This window comes from Gasterosteus aculeatus, chromosome 3 (assembly GCF_964276395.1).
Source record: "Gasterosteus aculeatus chromosome 3, fGasAcu3.hap1.1, whole genome shotgun sequence".
In the NCBI taxonomy this organism is placed as follows: domain Eukaryota; kingdom Metazoa; phylum Chordata; class Actinopteri; order Perciformes; family Gasterosteidae; genus Gasterosteus; species Gasterosteus aculeatus.
Genome location: NC_135690.1, coordinates 2,561,688 through 2,586,467, shown reverse-complemented (window position 1 = coordinate 2,586,467; position 24,780 = coordinate 2,561,688). Strand labels below are relative to the sequence as shown.

At 47.2% G+C, this 24,780-nt stretch overlaps 1 protein-coding gene across 4 annotated transcripts in view; it reads right to left on the bottom strand.

Moving 5' to 3' along the window:
• Positions 1-19,920, bottom strand: part of LOC120816070 (ephrin type-B receptor 1-B) — a 121,891-nt gene extending 101,971 nt beyond the window's left edge. For all 4 annotated transcript variants that reach the window (XR_005711801.2, XR_013467058.1, XM_040171379.2 and 1 more), the window contains exon 1: positions 19,632-19,920. Coding sequence is in view for 2 of the 4 variants with exons in the window: in XM_040171379.2 (XP_040027313.1) it covers positions 19,632-19,692 (61 nt within the window). In the remaining 2 variants the exon portion in view is untranslated. The remainder of the gene's footprint in view (positions 1-19,631) is intronic.
• Positions 19,921-24,780: the final 4,860 nt, after the last annotated feature.

Genomic DNA, 24,780 nt, shown 5'->3' with positions numbered 1-24,780 from the left:
TATATTTAAAAAAGGCACCACTACCAAACGGCCACGGTGGATCGCGTCATATTTTAAGTAACGGTTTGTCTGTTGGATACAAAAAACGACAAAGTTATTGATCATACTGAGAAAATTCAAGCAAGCCTTCAATAAAGACAATCATGAGTTGTGCACCAGTCAAAAGCCAACACATACACCAGAAAAGGCACATACAGGCGGCCAACACACTCAGCCCGTATTTATTCTGCCTCAGTGAGCTCGCTTGACTCTCTGCCAGTGTAACTGTAAAAGTCACCCTCCTCCCTTCTCAACGTCTGCCTACAGTCCTGTCCTGGCTTTCCCTTCCCTGCTCCATCCTTTTTTTGTCTTCAATTCTAGCCCCCCCCCATTTCAAAATAAACACAGCGACTCTGAACCAAATGACATGAATGGAGTCTACAGCACTCATTAGGACACAACAAGGAGCAGCCGTTTATAATGGTCTTCCAGTGGAGAAGATGGAATTGGTAGAGCAAAGATGTAAGATAACAAAGACAACCCTGATAGCACATAAAGAGTCAGAGAGGCACCCAGAGATCTGAAAGCCATTAACTCTAGTGCTGGCTAGGAGGAGTCGGGTCTGTGATGGCCTATTTCTGTAGGCTCTCTCTCATCAGGGGCCATCACCCCAGACTGTTGTATGATTTATTTGGCCTCAAAATCCTTTTTTTTTTCTTAATCAAGTGTGTGCATGTGCAAGCCCAGGAGTAGAAACCCACTCCATCTATCAGCCAAAGACCTCGAGCACAGCACGGGCGTCATGGAGATGGGAAACAGGTGCTCCAATGGCTCCTTCAACGTTATTTCGGAAAAGGAACAGGGAATAGTTTTGTTCTGCATTCCCCAAACGTAAGGAACTACAAAATCATAGGGACAAAAATGGTATGACTCAATGTTTGGGTCACCAAACCACATCATGGTGTTGAATGATCCATTCACTGTGCTCTACAGACCAGCTGTTGGTGTGTGGAATCTGCAGCCAACGACTGTATAATGAGACAGAGACCTGTGCCTTCCTCTGGCAGGGGACCATTAGTGATGCTACAAGGACATGTGCACAAAAGGGCCACTCGGAGGGGATCATCCACATTTGTGAAACATGTTGAATCCGAAGTGGCAAATTATTTAAATTTGTTGGAACCTGATATTCAACGGCAAATTCAATTAAAAGAACAAGCAAACTAATTTCATACAATTTGATCTTTTGCGATGACCTCTCCGTCACCTCATGTGCACTCCCACAACTGAAGAGTAGACGCTTGGCAGATGAGGAAACCTGGGGTTAATGTCTGCCGGTCCTCTGGATTCAACGGCGAGACAGGAAATGAGCTGCTGTGTCCACCAATCACTTTAGATAATGGAGAGATTTATTAGAACAGAACCGATGCTGCTGTGCCAAGTCTAATTAATTTCCCTGTGTGTGAGAGGGAGCAAGCGAAAGAAAGAAAAAAAATGAAAATGAGGTGTGAATAAATGTGAGGGAAATACTGTCTGTGTTCAAACCAAAAAAAAATCCCGAGTACGTTCACGGAGAACATTTATTTTGTTGAAAGCAGGAGGTGTGCGCTCCGTTTGTTGCGAGACAACGTTAAACATGTGTGCTTGGCAAACCAGAAAAACCATAGATCAGAGAGCCAAGCCCAGCCAGATGGCCCCGGCCAAGCAGCCCTCCTCTCTGTCAACCTCATCACCAATTAGCGCTTCAGCGTAACGCCACATGTGTCTGCGTGGAGTTTATGAGCTTCCTAAACCAAAGCAGTTACTGAAGTGCTAGTTAAAATGTCAGTGCTGAAGCCCTGGCTTAACCCTCACAACTAATGTACAAAGGGTTAAAAGCTGTGGTTGGTCAAACGGATGAATGCATTTACATTTTTTAAAGAAAATTTGTCTCTGTGTGTAGCTGATTTCTATGGAAACACAAACCAGTTTCATAGAAACATTCACTATTTGGTCCAGGTTCATCTTGAAAACTACCATGCCAACAAAGCCCCATTGAACTGAATAGAATTGGAACATGTGACAGGATGTCCGGAGGATTTCTAACCACCGGCAGTGCAGCAGTCAAGAGGCTGAGGTGAAAGGTGTCACTGGAGCAGTTTAATAAAATCAAATAAACAAATAAACTACGGTTATCTCCCGCATTCATCAAAACCAACTCAAGTTTACGCCCACCGGGCCGCCATCCGGCTTAACGGGGTCTTCTCCCAACTCGTCTCCTCCCACTGCTCCTTCCGCCTTCTTTTGTGCCCCCCTTGATGAGGAGGTCCAGGTGTGTTTCCTGGCACACCTGATCGCGATGAGCTTGATTACGATGGTGTAGGTGGCCTTTTACTACTCTGCCCCTCAGCCCCCTACAAACACCACTGGTTATCTACTTGCATACAATACACAGGCGGATGCCGCTTTAGAAACCCACCAAACCCAACTGAGGAAAATATATATATATATATATTATATATATATATTATATATATATATATGGTTTGTCAAGATGGAGTTGCCGGAGAACTCCCTCTCAGACCGCACCAGTGCGCCATCCACCCTCGTCTTTAACGAGAATAACATTGCCCCATCTCCTCCACCAATCGCTGCACTGGTTCTCTCCCCTATCAATACTAACTTCGGCCACCACCTATTTCCTACCCCGCACCGGACATTTTAAATCAAAATGCCACTGGTTTCTCAACGATTTAAACCCTCCTTCCTTTCCCCACTCCACACCTCACTATTTCATTTTCTACTCGGTTGCTGAATGAGGCGGGAAACACAGCAGTGTGATGGCTAACAGCAGGGAGGGGGGGTGTTCAGGCATTAACCGAATGTTTAGCACGCATTCAGGAATGCCCAAAAGGGCGTCCAGCCAACAGGCTTGTTTTATTTGCAATAATGGCTTCCTCTTAACAAAATAACTGTCGGCAGAGGCAGCTGATGTCTGTGGCTGTGTGTGAGGGAAATTTATGCCTTTCAAACATGAGCGGCTATAACTTGTGACTTGATCATTTAACCTGCTCATCATAGATCTTGTATTGTGTGTGTGTGTGTGTGTGTGTGAGTGATTGTTTTTTGATACTCTACTACCCTTCACAATACATCTTCTATAATGGCCGGATGACTGGGCAGCCCCCCCTCTCTCTCGATGGTGGTGGGGTGGCGTAAATCAGGGCTGATTTGGCTTCCTGCCACAGATGTTTCAGCTCGCGCTGTCCAACGAGGACGCCACTAATAGCATTCCACGTCAGTCACGTCACCCTCCCGTCTTCCAGATGGCTACAGTAGGCCTGTGTCCCCCTTCCTTCCCCGGACACACATGTACCTCCTATGGATTTGTTGCAATACCATGTCATCTCTCTTCCTTTGGCCTCCTCAAATAGGCCTGTCAAGAGAATCTCCACTGCCTCAAAAAGCCCAGAAGGCTACGCTCAGCAGGAGTGACAGGGACAGCTTTCACTACAAAGGCCGCAACGGAATTAGATGACATGGAATATGCTTGGTTCAAAAATCTCATTGTGGGTGCAAGAACATAGGGATGTAACTCCGGTCATTCATGTGCAACTCAAATAAATGTAGCTGGATATGGGAAAGGAAAACATGAGACAGTGGGACACACTGTGAATCCCCCCCCCTCCACCCAAAAAAAAACGTACCTGCTGTTCTCTTGTGTCACAATTGTTTTTTTCGAGAGGCAGGCGCGGCCTCGGCCCCTGTCTGTTGCGTGTGATGGCGTGTCTGTAAATGTCTGTTTGTACATTCTCGTGCAGTAGGACGAGCGGATTGACGCTGCAGTGGTGAGCGCAGGCGGGATATCGATATCGCTGCTCGCAGCCTTCTTCCTAATCTCCAACCCAAGGATTTTCCTTCTACCCGAGTTCACATTAGGGCTGTCAAAGTTGCTCAAAAATGACGTTTGAATATTCGCTTTAAGAAAACACATATATTCGAATATCTGGTTGCGCATTAGGCACGTCAACAACAGGACAAATTAATACACCGAGACATAACTACTTGTATAGGTAATTTATTTAAGTTTAAACATATTTACCAAATAAGTAAATTAAGAAAGACCGCAGATCTCTCAAATGCTCTCAAGAGTTTTTGCAAGCTATTTAAGGTTGCGATTCTTCTCCCAAATTTATATGGTAGGCTTCATTCAGTGATTGAGACATATATTATTAACATTAATTGTTTTACAGTACCGACATTGAACGCTCCAAGCGACCTGTGCTGTAAACACATAACTTTTCCTTGGCATGAAACGGCAAATAATCAAACCAGCGCACAAAGCTGTTGTAGCCTATTTTCTGCATGCAATTTATAGTCAATAGTCCACCCGCAAAGCAGGTAAATAAATATAGAATAAAGAATTTTCATTGACAGCCCCAGTTCACATGCTGTCATCTTCGACGTTTGATGTTTTGTGTCCAACCCCTCTGCTCTGGGAGACAGAACATCGAGTTTACCTCGTTAAAACGAGGGAGACCGCGAGGACGCTTTGTGTCGTGTCTAAATGCAAACACCGGGGACCGAGTCAGTGTGAAAGGTTACGTTTCGTTGATGTAGTCACCGCAGCAGCCATCCGGTTTAGAGAGATCTCATTATCAAAAGCAACTTTGTTGTCGGAGGATCTATGAACATCAAAAGAATCAAACTCCCTCGGGTACGAGAAATCCAAATGAACGAACATGCGCGAACACACACACGCACACAAACGCCAACGACGGAGACAGCGCAGAACATCTGTGATCAGAATTAGTCAGATGGAGCTGCTTAAATTAGTATGAAAAACAGTAGACGACAATAAAAGGCGAGACTGTTTTGGCACACAGGCAAAGAGGGGGCGACAGAAAGCGAGAGAGAGAATGTGGAATGTATAAAGCGGAGCTTTTTCACTCTCATTGCATCGCTCAGTTTTGTAATTTACTTCAAAGGCCAGGGCAGTGCAACTGAGAACATGAATAGTTTGAGCAGCGGCCCGAGCGAGATGGATTTTAGAAAGAGAGGAAGCCGAAGATGATGAGATGGAGCTCAGAATAAATGGGGAGGGGAGGGAAAATGAGAGAGGCAGACTGGGGAACTCATTAACTTCTCCTTAATAAAGCCCAAGTCGCATGGGAACCCTATTTATTCCCTAATTTATCTAGTCACACACACACACACACACTTGAGGCACACAATACACTCTTGTGTCACATTGATTACTTCCAGGTTACCACACTGAGAGTGATCGATTGCAAGTCACTTGACTCCCATTAAAAGTCACTAACCTGTAGACCTTCTTTAGTCATGGGATGTCTCTGACAAACCGCGTGGCTCTAAAATCACACAGTCCTTACAATAACCACGACGGTATTCTGTGAATGGATTATTGGAGTGCTGACCGCAAAGACGCTGAATGTATCGAATGCCCAGTAATAAATTGAATATCTCCAAGCAAACAGCTCAGAAACTGCCGATATGAAAGAGAAGCAAAACATTTCCCATTGCTTTTTTTCTTCTTCTGTGTGCCTTTAAAGACACAAAATGGAAAAGCGTTTCCATGATGAAAATGGAAATGGGCGCTGGGCCCAGTACCAGATTCCATTTTGTGGTTATCATTTGTTGGATAAGTACACCGTGGCTTGGAGGCACAGGAGCCAAACTAGAATTGTTAGATTCTATATGGAAGGAATGTAGGGATTGTAGAATTAAGGATTCTTCTATATCAGAACATCCATGGCTTCCCCCCACGGGCAAGACAGCAAGGCTAATTTAAGAAGCGTGGGCCCTGTCAGCTGCCATTAGCATGCATGCTGACAGACACGCACAAACACGCGAGTGGGCACAATTATCCCAAAACAGAGACTCGCCACACAAAGATAATTCCAGAAATGTGGGCAACTTTTAGAAATCATCATGTGCGAGTACAAAGCCAAGCAACATGTTACACAACCTGGCGTGCGACATGGGTGGAGGCAGGGAATTACAGACAATGATGAGAGAGAGAGACTTATTAATTAATGCTGAATGGCAACGCAACAAAATTAAAAACCCAGTGAAGCAGGTGACCCCTTTGACATGCGAAGGTTTCGTAATCACATCAGTGAGTGTTGTGGTTTCAAGGACAGAAAAAACATCAACACCAAATTGCACGAGCAATTTAGCAATCTTGCCAGCAAGAGGAGTCGGATTAAAATGACGTTAAAGCAGTGTTCCTAATCCTTTTTCCTCATCTACAAGTACTTTTTCTGCGTTTATTTGAGAGCCCACAGCAAAGAGATGACGAGGAAGAAGGGAGATGAACATGAGGAATAACAGGTGCATGCTGTTCATGACAGGCATCTGAAACCTCAGGCTACAAACACCAGATTTAGAATATTGACGATTTTTGTGAGAAATCGTACAATGAGTGTTCAACGTAACTCCTAATGTAACGTCAGTTTTTTTCTATTGTGTAGTTTATAGCTGTTTCATTTTGCTGTATTCCACAGCTCATGATTACACAGAGTACTGGAGTCTTTGGTAAGTCCAGTGGTGGCTAAACATAAACCTAGACCACACAGACACACACACACACTCTGCTACTTTATCTTACAATAAATTGAGCAAACGCAAAACCCCCGAGACACACAAAGGATACTTCTCTTTACTGTTCCCATTCCTAAATGATCGCACCCAGGTGCTCCGCGATCAAGACGGATTTCAAAAGGCGGAGCCTTGCCATTGTCAGTCTCCAGGGGCGACTGTGGCCCGTCCTATCACACACTCGCATTCCCTGTCCGCCTCAACGGGCGGCCGACCATCTTGTGTAACATCAGCTCTTCACTACAGCGATCAAAGACACTTGAAATTCAATAATTTTATCAAACATGACAAACTGGCTGCCAACTAAGGAACCCTTGTTCTGCCAACAGTTGTGCAATAACGTTTCTGGGTAATTGTGTGCAGGAATTCCTTCTCCCGAGATACTGCATGACATTCCTCAAGCAGATTTCCATCTCATTGCCACTGTGTGCATGATCACTCATTCACTCATATGATACAACTTAAGGGTTTGCCACTGAAATACATTAGCATTTTCAAACACATTAGCATACCCATAGGGAGCTGTGGTAGCATTGATTACAAGTAACCGCATGCATTTAGATGCTGCTCTGCATCTGATCACACACACAATATGGCAACGCAACACTGTGCGCAACCCCCTTGCGCGCGCACACACACACACACACACACACCCTTCCTTGGTGAAGGAGTCCCATCCCCTGCTGCGAAGCAGGTGCAGTAACACGACTCTACCTGACTCCATGCTGACACACAATGACGTGCGCACACATACACATCTTCAAAGACAGAGCCGTGAAGCAGAGGTGACAGGTCTCCTGGTTCCACGCCATCCCCAGCAAATGCAGTGCTAATTGGTATTCCCCCCACTGTTATAGAGCAGTGGGCCTCCAACGTGCCGTCCATATGGACCCCAAGATGGAGTCATCTCCTGCACACTGGAGGATTATTCGTATATAACAGAAACAATTATACAAATTAGGCGCGTTCTCATCCTGTGGTTTCGAGGAGACTCTGGCAATAAGAGGAGGTTATCGTTCAACGGGGAATTGCTTTGCCGTACTCGCAGTCCTCCACATGTCCACGATATTCAAGTATGCAATGCTTGTTGTCTTTATCTCGCGCCTCTATGATTCAATTAAATGTTGTAGCCTATCAAAAAAAAAAAAAAAGAGACAACCTGCCAGCATAATGCATACACCAGCAAACGATGGGACATTTGCGTGACCACAGACAAGATGGAGTTTTAATGAAGTATAATATTTTTTAAATGATGACATCTTTTTTTTCAACTGACTGAGGACTGAGATAACTACAAAGACAAGGACAAACCGCCACTTCACTGTGTGTGTGTGTGTGTGTGTGTGTGTGTGTGTGTGTGTGAGTGTTTGTTTAGAGAGTTATTCATAAGAATCAATTTAATAGCAATGTTAAGAATAAATCCTCAAGTTTCAAACTGTACAGTAGAGCCGAAGTAGATAAGTCCATCAATGCAAATTTGGCAATTGTTTGGTTTAAATGAAAAAGAAGAGCCAGAGCACGTGAACACGGCGATTTGAAAGCTGTGCGAAGGACAAATCACAACTGAAAGTGGAAACGCCACAAATCTCCATAAACGCGTGTGGATAAACAAGCAACTTTGCATAGCAAATAAACGGGGGAACTGGAAACCAAACAGAGGGTTGGATGGAAAAGGCAACCTTTCTATTAACCCTTCGTGTATTCATGTTCCCCTCGTGAACACGCTCAGTATTTGGCAGCTGTGCGCGGACACATGTAGACGCTTTGGTGTGACAGCTGATTTGGGAGATGAGAGATCTGAATGTGACACCTTTAATGATCTCTTCATCTGATTGACGGGCTCGGCAAGGCTAACACTTCACACATTTTCGCACTAAACCGAATTTGGTGCACTTACACAACGAGGGTCACCATGTCAAACGCACACACACGCACGAAAACACACTAATACGCCACACACACTGCTCCACTGAATGTTAGAAAAATACTATTTCCTTCCATAACTCCCTCCTGTGAGTCCCAGAATATTCCGCTATTATGTCAGCCCCAAGCATCGCTATTTCCTCCCCCGGTTAGCCTGTCATCAGGGGCACTGTCCTCTATTGTCTGAGAGCCCAAATGGGGCCCTTTTTATGGGATATTTTCAGGTCCTTTCATGGAAGGATGGAGAGCATATTCATATCACATTTCAGTTTTTCTATCATAGAAAAAAAAACACAGCTTAGTACAACGCACGCTCAAACACACACACACACACACACACACTTCCTTCACTGACCCAAACGAGCAAGTCAGGTGCATTCCAGCTCTGTGCGATTCCCTCCATCTTCTCCCAACAGAGAGGATCCCATTACAAGCGGCTGGCTGCTATCTCCTGCGGAGGCGGCAGCAAACATTGTAATAGACTTTGCAAAAGAGGACGTCCTAAATATTTCCATCAGACGTCTGCTTTTCTGGGACACTTGAATTGAACTTGCCACATTAGCATTGCACACAAGCATCTATATGAATTGCTCTCGCAGAAAACCTATTTGATTGACCTGCATTACTAAACAAGGGCAGACTGATCTGCAAGGATTTCTTAAAGCAACTGGCACGCCAGAGCACGCTCCTCTAATTGCACTCTGGCTGATCCATCTCATTATTATTGGCAATTATCTGTCAATTAGCCATGTGCTGATGTAACCAAGATGTGAAAGGCAAAGCAATCAGGGGGTGTTTGTATAGAAACGGTTGTCCATATTAATGACCCAATCAACTGTCCAGCTTGCACAGAAGACCCTGTGTGCGTGTGTGTGTGTGTGTGCGTGTGTTTGTGTGTGTATGGTCCTGTAACTAATCTCCAGTGTGACTGTAGCAATCACAGCATAGCAGGCCTGTCAACACCGCTTCATGTCTACACTGCCCAGTTGCAGGGGCTGCTAAATAGGATACATATGCCACAGAAAAACGACCTTGACTGAAACGCACTTAACCCCTCCTTCAAAAGACCCCTCACCGACCACCACCCCAATGATGCGAGCGATTTAGTTTGTGTAAAACAACTTATCTGTCTAGGGATTCAGCTCCAAAAAAAAAACCCTGATACACAGGGGGCACAATATTTAAAAATGCATCTTTAAAAGCAATCAATTTAATCTACTTTTAGCTTGTGCAAGGCAAAGTTCAACATGAGACACATCCCGGTTTATGTCCACAGAGAGAGAGAAAGGAACGCACGAGAGATGAAAATGCATCCGTGTATCGATCAAACGCAATCAATCCATCAGAGTCTCGCCCCTCAAATAAACAGAGGATGGCTGCTCACGACATCTGTCATTGCTTCCCCATGCCGTGATCCATGATATGATGGCAACGCTCATACGTCCAGGGCGGCTCACGATCAATCGTCAGAGCCGAGGCAACAGAAAGACAGTTACTGAGAGAGAGATAGAGAGAGAGAGAGGATTCTCTTTTCCTTTATTTTCTGCTTTAATAAGAAACACTATGCCCATCCATCATGCTTTATCTTTTAGAAGCTGCCGCGTGATGTTTATCAAAAGAAGCAGACTTTCAAAGCATTACCGGAGCCTCAAATTGATGGAAAACATCTGCGAAAAATGCAAGTCACTCGCCACGCGTTTCAACTGTCAATAACCACAAATAAAAGGTGTTCTCTTTCAGCCAATCACTGCCAGGTGTCTGAAAGCCCTTTCAGAGCAGGCTGAGTGATTTTTTTACATTTTTTTTTTTATACATGCTTACACAAGTACACAGAGACACACTCACACAGACTCCCACAGTGACCTTGTCAGGAGTTATGAACGTCACATGAACGGAGCATTGCACACGTGTCCCTGGGGTCGGGTTAGGTAAGTCCACATATCAAGTAGCCCTCATAAATCTGAAAATCTAGACTGGGTTGATCTTTCTTTTTTTTTTTTTGGGAACCTTGAAAGTAGCAACAGAACCGTAAACCCGGCTGCCACCTGGAGGGCTGTTAGATTTTAATGGAGCCCCTTCGTTCATTGGCACACACACACACACACAATAAATACATAGTCCTAAAATACCTGTATGTGCAAACACATGCATTTCTGCACAAGGCGTGTACAAACTGACGGAAGCATTTATCAGCATTTCATTAGATGGAAAAATTAAATAAAGACGACCTTCCAAGCGTGAGATTGCATGTCCCAGCGGCCTAACGTACTCACGCAAAGCTCTGAAGAAAGACACAAATACAAGGCAAAGCTCCGTCCTCGCCCCTACCTGTCGAGCGTTGACTGAGGAAGGACAGGACTAAAGCTTTGCTGGGGCGAACAAAAGCCAGGTAGACGATCACACAACAACAAATCCCTGCGTGACTCTGCCCGGGCCAGCTGCTTTTGTCGGGATGGCCGTTGTGTGAATGGTTTTACACAGTCAGCATTGACATTAACACGGGTTGGAACATGATACATCCACATGAGCAGTTTGGTGGGAAGAGAATCATTTGCTTCGTTTGAACCGAAGTATGCTTTTTGCACCAGGCAGAGATGGCACACAGAAGGATATTCAGCACCCTCCAGAGATCATTCTTGTTTAGAATGTGTTGGAAATTCACATATTATGTTGAACTGTGGCTTGAGCTCCTGGAGGGCATTAAGTCTCCAATGTGTATTTTTTTTGGGGGGTGTTGGGAACAACAACACTGGAGAGGCAGAGCCAACCTGAACACCTGAAGACATAATCGATTGAAGTGGAGGGAACAGAAAAGGACGATGATCATTCAATGAAATCACACACTTTAGCCACGCCTTGCTACGCCTCCGCCATGTTTTGATTAAATGATGAATTGACGATGCGTGACGGACATCGTTTGCTTAGGACGTCATCGTGTGAGACGGCGTTCTCGTGGTAGAGCGGTTTTTATTAACTCACACAAACCTGCAGAAAGAAGCAAGTTAAGGAAAAGAGAAAGCTACGATAAAATACTCTTAGAAAAATGAAAATTTAGCACAGTAGACACTCGTCTGTGGACTTTGTGTCATGCAAGGCCTTTAGACATATTTTATCATTTATTAAGCCTGTGGTACAAATCCAAGGCTGTGCTGGCGTGCATTTAGAATGAAGTTCGAGATAAAAGAGGCGCGCATTAGATGTCATACATTAATAATCTCTCATCTCGTGTATGTCAAGGCTGCATCCTTTGATGTTCTCTGAATTTCCGACTAAAACTGATGTGAGGAAGTTGTAAAACACCGGCCAAGAAAACCGCTGCACAATTACATTCAGCCCGGCTCAGCGGGGTCGTCTGTCATCCTGACACACGATCAGCCGAGTGCAGAGTGGAGGGTGTTTGCATTGTGACGAAGCGCACAGTGTTCATTCCCGTCCACATTCCACTCCACTCCATCGAGAAGCACCTGAGCGCGTGGCGTACGTATGCACGGTGTGTTCCGCCCGTTCATTTCTCAACCGACTCCACCCAGACATCCGTGCCAATCTGACGAGGGGCTGTCTAACAGTGTGCGAAGCTCACATCAAGAGACGTGCCGCTTTAAATGCCCAGCCTTGGGAGGGGAACGACTTCATAGGAATAAAGGAAAAGGAAGGAGGGGGGGGTTCATACTGTTCAACCATTCAAACCAGAACAGGTTTGGGTTAGGACAGTGCAAAGCCTTTGGTAGATTTAGCAGCAGCCTTAACAAACAAGCTCACAGTATTAGCAAATACACACACGGTGGCTCAGGGAATCTTCTCGACATCGTTCATTACAGCCATGATTTATTTTAAAGCAAAAGGAAAAATCACACTCCCGACAGACATACAAGGACTCTCACATAGATACGCGCACAAGGACATACACAGTCTAAAGGGCTGGATGTGCTTAAGTGTTAGAAGCCAGAGCCACCAGCCTCCTCATTAGCACAAATAAGATCTTAGGCGGATACAGGGCCATCCTTGTCTCTTTGTCCCTCTTTCCTATTACACAAATGAGTCCTTATCCTCGTCCTCCTGCTCGCCTCTAACAAAAAGGGTTGCACATACAGCTTTAAATGGACAACAGAATTATACAAAAATACAATCCAGTGAGTGGGAAATGTTTCAGTTCTGTTTGTATATCTGGTTTTATCGACTTGCTAAATCAACCTATGTTTGGTTGTGCTTTGACCGCAGGTTGCATTACATGGTTTTCATTCCCTCACTATCTGTTCACGGAGGGACGGCAAGGTCAACAGGTCAACGTGGGCAAGGATCACTTTGTGGAAGAATGTATCTAGTAATATTGAGTATTAGATAACAGAATTGGATATTGACATCTTGAATACCTGCCATGCTTGATTTACATTTCTTCTTCTACCTTCTTTTTCCTGAATTCTCAGAACAGAACTTGAAAGTCAAACAAACCACAGTTGATTTTTTAGAGAAATGTCTTTCACCCTATTGTTTTTAAGTTTTACTCCTGGCCAGCGAGGAAACTGCTGGTAGATGAGACATGGTGTCCACTCATCTCCCATTACATGCTTCAAATCAGTAGTTAATTCCCTCCAAAAAGCTCTCTTCAGGGAGCAGGAGAAGTGGACTGCACAGGACAGGCAGCAATTTGACTGGCAAGAGGATTCAGTGTTATGCGGGGTGAAAACTGCCCTCCCACCATTGCTACTCAATGGCCCATCAGCGCCCCTCTCAGAAGCTGCCATTCCATTTTGCACCGCGCCGGCACTTCATTTCTCTCCAACACACAATTTCCATTCGTCACAGCGCAGACGTGCACAGTGAAACAAAGCACAATTTCTCTCTATCTGCACCCTCTCGATCGCAAAAGAAGCCAATGCTTGATAAGAGATTACATTTATGGAGAGAAGAGGGGCCTGGGAATGGCGGAATATGTCCACATGTCCTGAACCTGGGAGAAGCAGTTGGCACTAACTCATTAATAATGGGACAGGCCCCAGGCCCGAGCCCTTAGCTCTCTGTCTCTACTCATTTCCTCTCCACACATCAAAGCCATGTGTGTGTGCGTGTGTTAGCGACCTATGTGTGAGTGTTGGGGCTCTTCTTCATGCATTTCTGTGCTAGCGTGCATGTGTGTGTGTGTCTGCTTCTATGTCCCTATGTGAAACGGCCTGTGGAGGAGCTGGCTTTTATTTAATCAGAAGTGGAGCAGCTTCCGTCACCATCCGTAATTTCAGCCACATTAACGCTCTGCCTCTAATTCCTCTGAGCGCAGCCTCCTCTAGGCTGCAGATTGAATTAAAATGCAAAAATACCACAAAGTTGTTGTTTTTTCCCCTCCTCTACGTCGGCGTCTTCCTAATATTGAACATTTCGACTCCAAAAGCCGGGATTCGCTGTATAAACAGTGTGTTTGATTGTAGGCTTTAAAAAGGTTTCCCACACATAGAAAGTCATCTCACAAAACCCCTGCACCACTCGACCTGCCCCCCTCCCACTCCATAGTCAGCCTTTGCCCCCCCCCCCCAGGCCTTCCTGTTTGCAGACCTTAAGCCTGAGCCGATGGGCTTAAAAGTCAAATTAAATCATTCTGGGTCCGACTTAAAAACAGATCTCATTATAACAATCGTAAATGAAGCCCTTTGTTTCTACAAGCCTCTCATCCCCAGCAGCCTCTTAACCCTCTTCCTGTTCCTGCCTCTATTACGTCTTCAGAATCGGACTTCGGACTCATATTTCACTTTTTTCTCTTGTAGTAAACCCTATAATGCTTCATAAATGCATCTGTTTTCCACTAAGAAAAGGTGCGGGGGTGAGGGGCAGGTGAGGGAAAAGGAAGGGTATAAAAGACGAAAGAACAGAGAAACCAGTTGAAACGACCAATTATTCCAAGGCAAGAACTTTTAGAAGAGGAGGTGGGCAGCTTTTAACTTGGGTTTAATTAAAATTCATTGAAAAAAAAAAAAAAAAGAAAGGCCGAGAAGTCGAGTCAAAAACAGGCGTTTTAGGGTGATTTAGGGAGGACTGGGGAGGACGGGGGCTAAAAGAGGCCCCACGACCCAAGGTCGCCTGGACACTGGGAAATAAGACTCGATAATCAATGCCTTCGCTTCTCGCCTCTCAACTGCGCAGACATCGAAGAGGCTCCCCTTTCCTGCTGACTGAACAACCGTCACCCACTCTGGAGGACAGGTGATAATGGAGAAAAAGAGCCAGAGAGAGAAAAAGAATGAGAAAAAGCAACATTTTTCCCACCACCATCCTTGAGTGGTGGGAAGGCTGGGTCATTGCTCCCAATCAATTACTCGCGTTGCCATTTTCCACTCTGAGTTGCTCGGGGGTTTATTTCTAAGTTCGTGCTCTTAAGCCACAATGAGTATTTCATTGTGTGTGTGTGTTTGTGTATGAGTGTCCATATTGTGTGTTTTCCTTTTGAGGGAACTGGCTTTCACCAGAAAACAGATGACTCACACAGTTTGAGGTTGAACTGTGTCCCGAGCGTCATCCCTTTCACTCCTGTGCTCTAATGCGTTTCGTATGTTGCGGATGCGGTGGGGTCCGCTGGTCCCCGAGATGGGACCGATAAGGCCCGAGCCTTCGTCCCGCAGCCAGTCAGTCACCTGCTCTGATAAAAGGGCCTGAGCACAAAGCCGGACGGGCGGAACCTAACACTGCTGATAGCATCTCCTTCGGGAAAATCCTCTCTGGCCGCAGGAATGTGCAAGAAGACACAGGCGGACGGCATACTGAAGGATAGGACCATGTCCACTTGGCGCCGGGGAGACAACCAGGCTGCAAATAGAGAAAAACCGCATGCTGCTCTCGCCTTCGTCTCTCCCAATGAGAGGTACACAGAAATGTGCGCATGCATACCAGCCCCCAACCTGCATCTACCATCTGGCCTTCCCAAGGCTCACATGTCTCTGGGGTAAGGTGAGCAGTGAGAGAGCATTGTGTGCGTGTATGTGTTATGTGCACGTGTTGTTTCTGTGTGTGCATGAGAGAGAGAGAAGAGAGAGAGAAGAGAGAGAGAGAGAAACAATTCGGTGATCATTCTGTCCAACAGAAAATACGCACTACGCTATTCAAACAACCTGCACAGACCACATACTATTCCCACGATGTCGCATTGACTGCATGCAAGCAAAAGCCTTTCACAATAAAAGGCAGTACAACACATTTACAGCACCGCGGGTACACAAGCTGCAGGCGGGGGGGGTTTCACTGGGGGTCGTCATAGCTGAGTGGGCCGTGTAAGCGCATCTTAACACTGTGGAAAAAAGTAAAGCCTCAATTATGGGATGAGGCCATTTCTGCCGTCCCTGCCAGACGACACAGGCACCCGAAAGCACAATAATAACAACGATGGAATTCTACTTCAGGTTGTCCCAGATCAGCGGTTGTGCCTTTTGGCCCAAACTTGTACACTCGTGTAGCCACTCACACACATAATCCTTTTTATAAGTCTTTTCAGCACTAGCACCTCGACCCGGTGGGCCTGTGTTGCCTCCATATGTTTGTTGTTCTCTTTTCTAACCATTTGAAACAAGGCAGGCAGGGGGAAAGGAGCAATCACACATCTACATCCATTAGAGACTCAACGGGACTCTTTTCACAGACGGCCTCCTCTGCTCAGCTGGTGAGCTCGCACGCACGCGCGCACAATTCACATCGCACAGCAGCCACGATTTCTTAACTCGACGGCGCACCAGTCTCTCAAAGTCACTCTTTTTTTTATTACAAGATTTTAGTCTGTGAGGCAACTTCGATACAGAACCGTGGGGAGCACTTACAGTGTGTTTAGGTGACAATACGACTTGCGCCTGGGAAAATAATGCAAAACATAACGCGCCGTGGAATCTATCAATTGAAGCCTGATTTTTTTTTCAATATTTCAAATGCAATGTGAAATTTCCAAACGGCCAAAAGTGCTTTCCGACTTATAAAAGTTTAAGCAATGACCAATAACACTTGTCCCAACAGGTGGACCGGCCGTGTCTTATCTTCTCAGCGCCACAACTCCATTCCACACGAAACTGTCAGTGCAATTCCAGCTTCCCGCTGCACTGATTAGACATGAACCCAGCAGGCTGATTCTGACCTCCCCACGGGGGAAGGGTGGGGTCGGGTGGGGGGGGGGGGCAGTGGATCAGCTATGAGACAGCAGCTCTGGAGCCAAGTCGGTGTGTTGCCGAAGGACACTTTACCCCAGTCTCTACCGCCGATGGATGCTGCAACATTGCTCCACAACGCACACTCCTCTAACCTTTCCAATCGATACTCCACTCTGGCGCTGGCGCTCCTTATTAATGTGTATCAACGACGTGTGGTTCTGACCTTATTGCCTATTATCTGTCTCGAAGGAAATCATTAATATTGTTTATTCAGGAAGCTACAATATTCATCCCCTTGGCCCCTGAGGAGGAGGCTTTACTTTAGAATAGCACAGGTGCTTAACACAACATCCTAAATGACTGGTTAAAGCACATTACTAATGAGCTCTTACACTGAATGTTGCCGCCGCGCAGCCGAGGCGGCCCGGTGATTGCTTACTTTCGGGGGCCTTGTTAAAACTGCAAGATGCTCATTTGTAAAACAGAAAACCTCTCCTTTTCTGAACCTCACTGACCTCCCTCCGTGGGCTCATACTTTTTTTTTTATCTGCCTCCCTCCCCAGGTCCGTCCTCTAATCGCAGTTTCATCCTCCGTTGCTCTAACCCTCCACCACCCGGTTCCAGGCGGTTAAATGAGCGGGCTTATCTAGGTCTAATTGGTTTAAGGGCAAAAAGAAATAAGCAAGGCTCCGTAAGTAAGGGAGAATTACTGCTGCCGCTGGCAAGAACCATCCGCACACGGGGGGGGGGGACAACGGAGGAATGGACAGAGCAGTGACGAGAACCGTGGGAGACAGAGTTGAATGAAAAGAAATGAGTGGGGACGGGGAGGTGTGGAAATAAGTATATAGGCAGAGGGACGATGATTGGAGAGATGCAGAGGGAAGACAACTGAGGGTCAAAGCCGAGCGCTGCGCATGCTGACTTTTTCCAATGGGATGCAAATCGTGGCCCTGCCTCTCCCCCTCTGAGGGCCCGGTGGGGCTTCAGGTCGGACGGCCCCCCCCTCCGATCGCTCCAATGCAGATTATCGTGACTTCATGTGCCGGATAGCTGGGCTGGAGATTAAATTGGACAACTTTGCATTCCGTCATCGCACAAACACGCACCTGTAAAAGCCCCCCCCCCCCCCCCCCCCCCGCCCCGGAACCCAGGCTTCTGGACTGCTCAGCTGCCTCACATCTTTCCGTTCCTCCCGTGGTTTGTCAGCTCATCAGTCGTATGTTCACTGTGAGTGTGAGCATGCGTAAGGACATCAAATAATTAATTCAGTTAATGGTATTAAAGCATGTGTCGGCATGGTCATGGTTTCTCCTTACTACAAAGCAACAACACACACACACACACACACATGCATACACCGATCTGTGACACTTGGTGATTATTGGCCGATTTGGGCTCCTAATCAGATTAAGGGTGACTGGAGAGTCGGGGATAATGCGGTCAATGGCTCCACTCTCTCTCACCCTCACACACACGCACACACACACACACACACATAAAAAAAGCAACAGATTGGAGTTCAGATCAGTGCAGATTTGAACGAGTCCACGGGACAACCACCTTTTAATTAGTGAGCCAAACAAGGAAATCACTTTCATCCTCGTTACCGAGGTGACTCGGGGGGAGGGGGGGTGCATCTCTCTGCCCATCTGTTTCTTTTTCGGGTCCCCGTTACATAGAAAGAAGTAAGCCCAGACGCCCCGTCTCCTCGCAGGGACACGTCTCTCCCTCGCGTCCTCCACCCGTCCCCCCTCCGGTGTGCATCCCTGTCGTCATTTCACTTAGGGCAAACACTTGAGCGTCAAACCGTCCGTCCTCACAGAGGGAGGCTCGGCGTTCCGTACGGCTGTGTGGAAATCTGATGAGCACGAACAAGAAGGCCGCCTGTCGAATTACAGAGCGCGGCCGAGGCTGCGAGCAGCGGTGGAGTTGTAAATGATTAAAGAAGGTAGCTGCATGTGAAAACTCATTGTATGTGTGCTTCTGTTTGACTTATGTATGCTTTATAGGGAGGGGCCGCGTGCAGGGGGGAGGGAGGGGGGTTATTGGAGAGTGTGACCTACCGTACAATGAAATGAGTGAAGATGGTGCCGGGATATCTATCCACCAGCCAATGTTTGGGGCTACAGTGTTCACTGTCCCCCCCCCCACCCCACAGCGGAAATGAAAAACATGTTTAACTGAGGGGACATTAACCTACAAGTGCTCGTCTGGATGGAGCGCACGTGAGACAGAAAAGGGGAAAAGGAAGAGACGCACAAACAAAAAGTGAGACAAAGGAATGGAGATGGATGGAGACGGAGAAACAACCAGGACATTCTGAGAAAACGGGGATGAGCCAGATTCAGTGTTTGATGATGTTTTTTCTTCTTTTTTTTAAGAGCTGTTGATTTACAAGGATTCAAATAATTCAAATTAAATGTAGGTGCTCGGTGGATCAATAAATCCAGTTCACGGGGAAACTTCCAAACAGTGGAATCCAAAATCTGGAAGAGTTTGTCTCAGCAGTTTAAAATGACACTGAATGCTGCTCGGGGACTTCTGGTAACAATGTTTCATACAATTCAGTGAACAGTGACAGGAGCCTTTGAGCTATGACGGGCTTTCTACATTTCAGCCGTGGTTTCCCCACTTAAAAAACAACAATGTTTATAGAGGAAACTCCTCCTGGCGTGCAGAACGAGGCAGCCGAATGAGAGACATTGATTTTAGCCACCGATAAACTCCCGAATGCCAGTAAACACAGTTTAAAGTCTCGTTCTTCACGTGGACAAGCGACGCCGGTGACTCGCAGCGGAGTGGGGGGGGGCACTAACGCGGCGAAATAAGGGGATTATCACGGCAATCTGCCGCGACCCACGTGCATCGCAACCTCTGTATTGCCGTGGCTGCGAGCGCACCGCTGCCCGACGGGGCGTAAAAAACCTCGGGAGCGTCTCCGAACACGGCGCGTCTTGGAGACGAGCGTTCCCACATCTACCGCACATCTAAGCACAATCCCGGGCTTTCATTTACCTTCCATCGCGGAGGATGCGGTGACCAGCACGCACAAAAGCGCAAACAAATCCACTGCCATGGCAGGAAAAGGGGTTTAGTGTCCACGGCGTGTCCCCAAAATGACCAAGGCGCACGGCGCGCGTCAAAAAGAATCCCTCAGTTGTCAGAGCGCTCCTCCAGCAGATAGCCCGCTGTTGTGAGTCACATTTCAAGCCGTAGTAAACAATGTGTGACAATCAGCGCCGAGGAAGAAGGGAGTGTAGTGGGGGGAGGAGGGTAGGGGGGGGGGCAGAGGGGTGCGCAGAGCAAGGGGGGGAGAGAAGGGGCGATGGAGAGGGAGGGGGGGGGGGGGTGAGAGGAGGAGGTGTGTGGGGGTGGGATGGTGAGGGGGGGAGGCATGGCAGGCCCCATTAGAGCGGTGGGGGCCAATCACCGGCGGGGAGCTGACACTCTCCAGCCAATCAGCGGGCCCCGCCGCTCCGCCCACCTCGCGTTTGTCAAAAGATCCAAACTTTTCCTTGACCTATTTGAAGCGGCGTCTGATTCACCGAAGGGAAATACCGCCACCCCTCGGGTGACTCCGCGTACTGCACACCGGGCGCGCGCGGGGTGGGGGGGGGCCCGGGTCCCGGTCCCACGGGGGATGATGTAAGCGCCTGCGTTCCAGGCCGGTGGCCCGTCAGCTTGTGGCTCCCACATAACCTCAGATACTTTTTCCCTGTTGGAAATGTGTGCTGCACATGAACATCCCCCTGACCCGAGACATGCGACAAAATGATATTTTGCTCTACATTCAGGAACAAAAAGGTCTGTTTGCCAACTCCCACACCCCACCTTTTAAACATCCTACATTTTAGCAAATGTCTGAAGTCGCCCATTCCGCAGCCCCCCCTTTCCCTCCCGTTACGCTCGCACGAGTGCAAACCTCATTTGCGCTGCGGATGTTCTTTAATAGCGTTATCGAGTCCAACTGCACATCCTAATGATATTAAACAGGCACATCAGCCCCCCCACACACACCTCCCCCTCCCTTTCACCCCTGGCGTGTGCACGTGTGCCTCAACAGATGGTCAACACAATGGACAATTCCCTCGGGGGGACACAGAGGCCCGAGGTCTGCCTCGGCAGTGGAAGTGGGCCGGCCCCGTGGCCCAGAAGCACGCACCTGTCTTGGGCTAGATACGTCTCCCCCAACGTCCCCCGAGCTGAAGAACCGGGATGGGGTTGTTAATCTACATCCTGAGTAGGCCTGGTTTTACCCGGGGCCACTGGATGGCCTCATGCTTCAGTTCTGTCTCTTCTCAGCACACTGGCCCAGATACATTTTTTACCTTCTCACGTACTTAATGAATGGGTTCAACAGTCTGGTGTTCCAATTATTATGTAGCTTCTAGAATGAAAGACTCTTATTGCATCGTTTGTGGATATTAAAAATGGCACAATTAGTACTTTAGTAAACCCCCCCCCCCTCCTCTTGCTGCTCCTTCGGGGGTTGAACTCCTAACCTTTTACAATGACATAAAAATCAAACACCTTATAAATCGAAAAGGGACTCGCGCTTAATAAATTGTTGTTTCCAACTGTGTCAAAATCCAGCAGGTGAACTGGAGCCGACACGGTGCTTTTGGGAGCACCAGGCAGCGGTTGCTAACATGGGAAAGCAGTTGATGAGCACATTTGTCATTTTTAATGGTGTCGGTGAGGAGTGGCGCGACAGTAAGACGCGGCACAGCACAGCGTGGCCCCCCCCCCACCCCGGGCGAGGGCCGCCGTGCCGGGCATACGAGCGCCACCTGGCCTTATTTTTCACCGCGCCGATGGTCACATAACCTACGACTCCACGGGAATGCTCGCGCTGCAGCACGCAGCAATCTGTCCCTGTTTGGCGTCCACAACCTGGGGCGGGTGGGGGAGGAAGGAAGAGCACGAGAGGGAGATATAGGAACAATAGCGCTGCCGCTGTAGCACATCCTCCCTCACAATGCTCACAATAACACAAACGTGCGCGCAGCCGCTCACCCACACAGCGCTCAGAAAATGATCTACACAAAGCCACACGAGCACCCGCCTACTTCAGCTACAAGAGCCTCGGCCCCCGAAATCAGCACCGAGCCCCGAAAACATTTGCAGAAAGCCTCCCATTCTCTCCGTGGCCTGATTTATTTTGGTGTGCTTAAGCCTGCGAGCGCAGCATCACAGTTCTGTCGGTGTCTGTCCTCCACTTCTCATGTTTCAGACCAAACAAAAAGGCGGTGTCGTCCTATGACTTCTGTTCGATTTAAACGTTTTTCCATTCCGTGAGTTGACCCCAAAGTTACAGGCCTTTCGAACCGCCAACATCAAACCGGTATCTTCCTCTGCATGACCACTGTGCCGCGACCTTTACGTTTCTCCAGCTTCCTGATTCCTGTTCGGCTGCTGGCAATTGTTCTGTTTTTTTGGGGGGGGGGGGGGTTAAAGTGGTGTCAGGCAGGAAATACAAAACATGTAGAACAGAGAGCACTGCACACAAGGAAAACCTTTGGGGACAACAAGGCGAGGCGTATTTCATGGAAACCGTACACCACACTGTGTGACATGTGCCGAAACCGAAACACAGGAAAGAAGAGGGGCGTCGCCCGCCGACAACGGGAGCAGACAAAGATTTGTCTGGCGATGAATATGAATGCATGAAAATGAAAGGCCTAAGTCAATATGGAGACAGTGCAGGGACCTATGTGACAGAGGAGCGCAGTGTATACCCCCCACCCCGGGGGGGGGCTGGACTGGTTATTAGGCTGGGCCGTGGCTCCATCCATCTTCAGGAGTCTGGGCGCTGGCCAATGACAATATGAGTGCGGTGCCGAGGGCTGAATACAGATGTGCTCCACACCAACGTTCCCCCAACACAGGGTCAGGAGTGAGTCCCAGCCACAGTCACATTTTCTGGGTCACGGCTCAAGAGAGGCGGCGGAAGGCGGGTCGGGTGCTGGGGACGCGCTGGGGTTGGTTAGGTTTGCTCAAAATGGTTTTCTTTCAAAGGCTGCGCCGGAAAAAGCACTTGCATTTGCCCGTTGTGCCGCGTTTGTATAAAGTACAACCCCAAAGTCAACGGAAAACCTGAACGCTGATTGAATGCCAGTTGCAAAACCTTTTGAAGGTAGAAAATACAAGTTCAGCTGGCAGTAGGTCAGACAGAGAGAAAGAGAGAGAGAGGCCAGGTGCTAAATACAGCGCTCTCATTAATCTGCCAATGATGCAGACTGATGGTTCCCGTCTGCCACTATCGGCGCACACCCATTGCACCACTCTGACCCAGAGCGGATAAGTGCACCAGTAGACGTACCAATTCCAAATATTCTATAAGCAGAGCTGGTTTGATACATAAGAGAAAGAGCCAGAATCACACTCCCGTTCTCGCATCAAGTATCGCATGTCTGATTAATAAGTCGTTAGCTGGCGTTCATTCCGTTCATTCTAAATGGAGGCTCTTTAGTTCCCATCAATCACAACAACACAATGAGGAGATTCTGCGTGGCATCGAATGAGCGAGAGCATCATTATCGCCTGCCCTCTCGTCAAGTGTGTTTGCGAGGATGAGAGCGAGAGAGAAACGTGAGAACCGCCGTGAGTTCGGGGCGCGCTCCTGTTTGTGTGTGTTTGCTCTTTTGCGAGTGTGCGTGCGGAGAGTGATCCCTCCCCCACCTCGGGCCGGCTATCGATATCTGAAAAGAAAAAGGCATGACACACGAAACATAAAAAAAAACATTCTCCAAAACATGCACGATAGTAGTTCACTGATTAGTGTTTGTTTTACCTGAAGGCCCCGGTGATTAGGATGTATTCATTTTGTGTGATTTAGAGATCGCTAATCGCTGAAGAGGTTAATGGGGTTCTCTCTGAGCATTTAAGAAAGGTTCCTATTAACCGCGTGGCCTCGGCCCCCACACCTTCTAAATTATGCACCGACCTCTTCCACCCCTTTTCAGAAGAGGTGCCCTGACATAAACGTTTGACACGTGCAAGACCATTATTTTTTTTGTATGCCTGAACATGTCGTCGTGGGCCAGATGAGTGGAGAGGCTCAAAAAGCAGTTTACCGGCTGGGGGAAAAAAAGCGACATTTTGGAGGTGGACTTGTTAATGGGGGAAAAACAAAAAAGGCATCCTGACAGCTCATCACTTTATGTCAGCTCCCAGTGACGGCCTGTCCCACTTCCCCCCCCTTCCCCGTCTCGTTGTTTGTTTCACAGGGACATCATCAGGATGCGTCCCTTCGTCTCCTCTGGCCTGCGACTGATAGTTCAGTCCAATCTACCAGCCTCTGTCAGGGCCATCGCTTTGTTGAGCCACGTGTGAACAGAACGCACACACAACAGACCTCATCCCCGAGTCCGACACGCCAAATGGGATAAACATCTGGCGGCGGCGGCGGGGGACAACAAAAGCAGGGGGTTAAATCAATCTGCCCTCTGTCTGCCGTACACTGATCTCCTGTCACAGGCTGACCTCTGCAAAAAAAACGGCAAATGAAACTCCGGCGGCGCATTTGCATACAAGAGTGCAGCACTTGAGTCCGAGGTGGACAAAGTGGATGAGGGAGCACGATGATGGACTGAAATACGTCTTTTCATTATTGTAAAACATTTGAACAGGTTGATTCAATAACAGCATCTTCAGTCTTCCTTCTTCAATAAACACCATTAGAACTGCTGGAAACAAAAAGAGGGCTGATGATACTGTCGTGGTACTACCTGCTATATGTTACTACCTGCTATATGTATTGCGATATCAAGCGTTGCGATATAAAATATTGTAATATTAGACATTGCAATAATTTGCTATAATAATATGTTGTGTCTGTAGGCATGTTTAAGTTAACGTGTCCCCCTTCATGAATTATTCATTTGAGTAACAGAATACTTTGAAAATCCCCTATTGCCAACTAACTATGTATTTATCATTAAATATTTATTTTAAAAAAAATTCAAATACTTGGGAAATGAATGATTGTAATTTTGTCAAAAAGATACAATATATGTTTATATTTTAATTTGAATCATGTATTTTAAAACTGCTTCGAGCTATTGTAGCATAACAGTATTGAAAACATCTCCTCAAAGATAGATTTTTGGTTTCGGCTGAGTTGTTGGAGTTTGATTACTTTTTTATTTTTAATTCTTTGTTG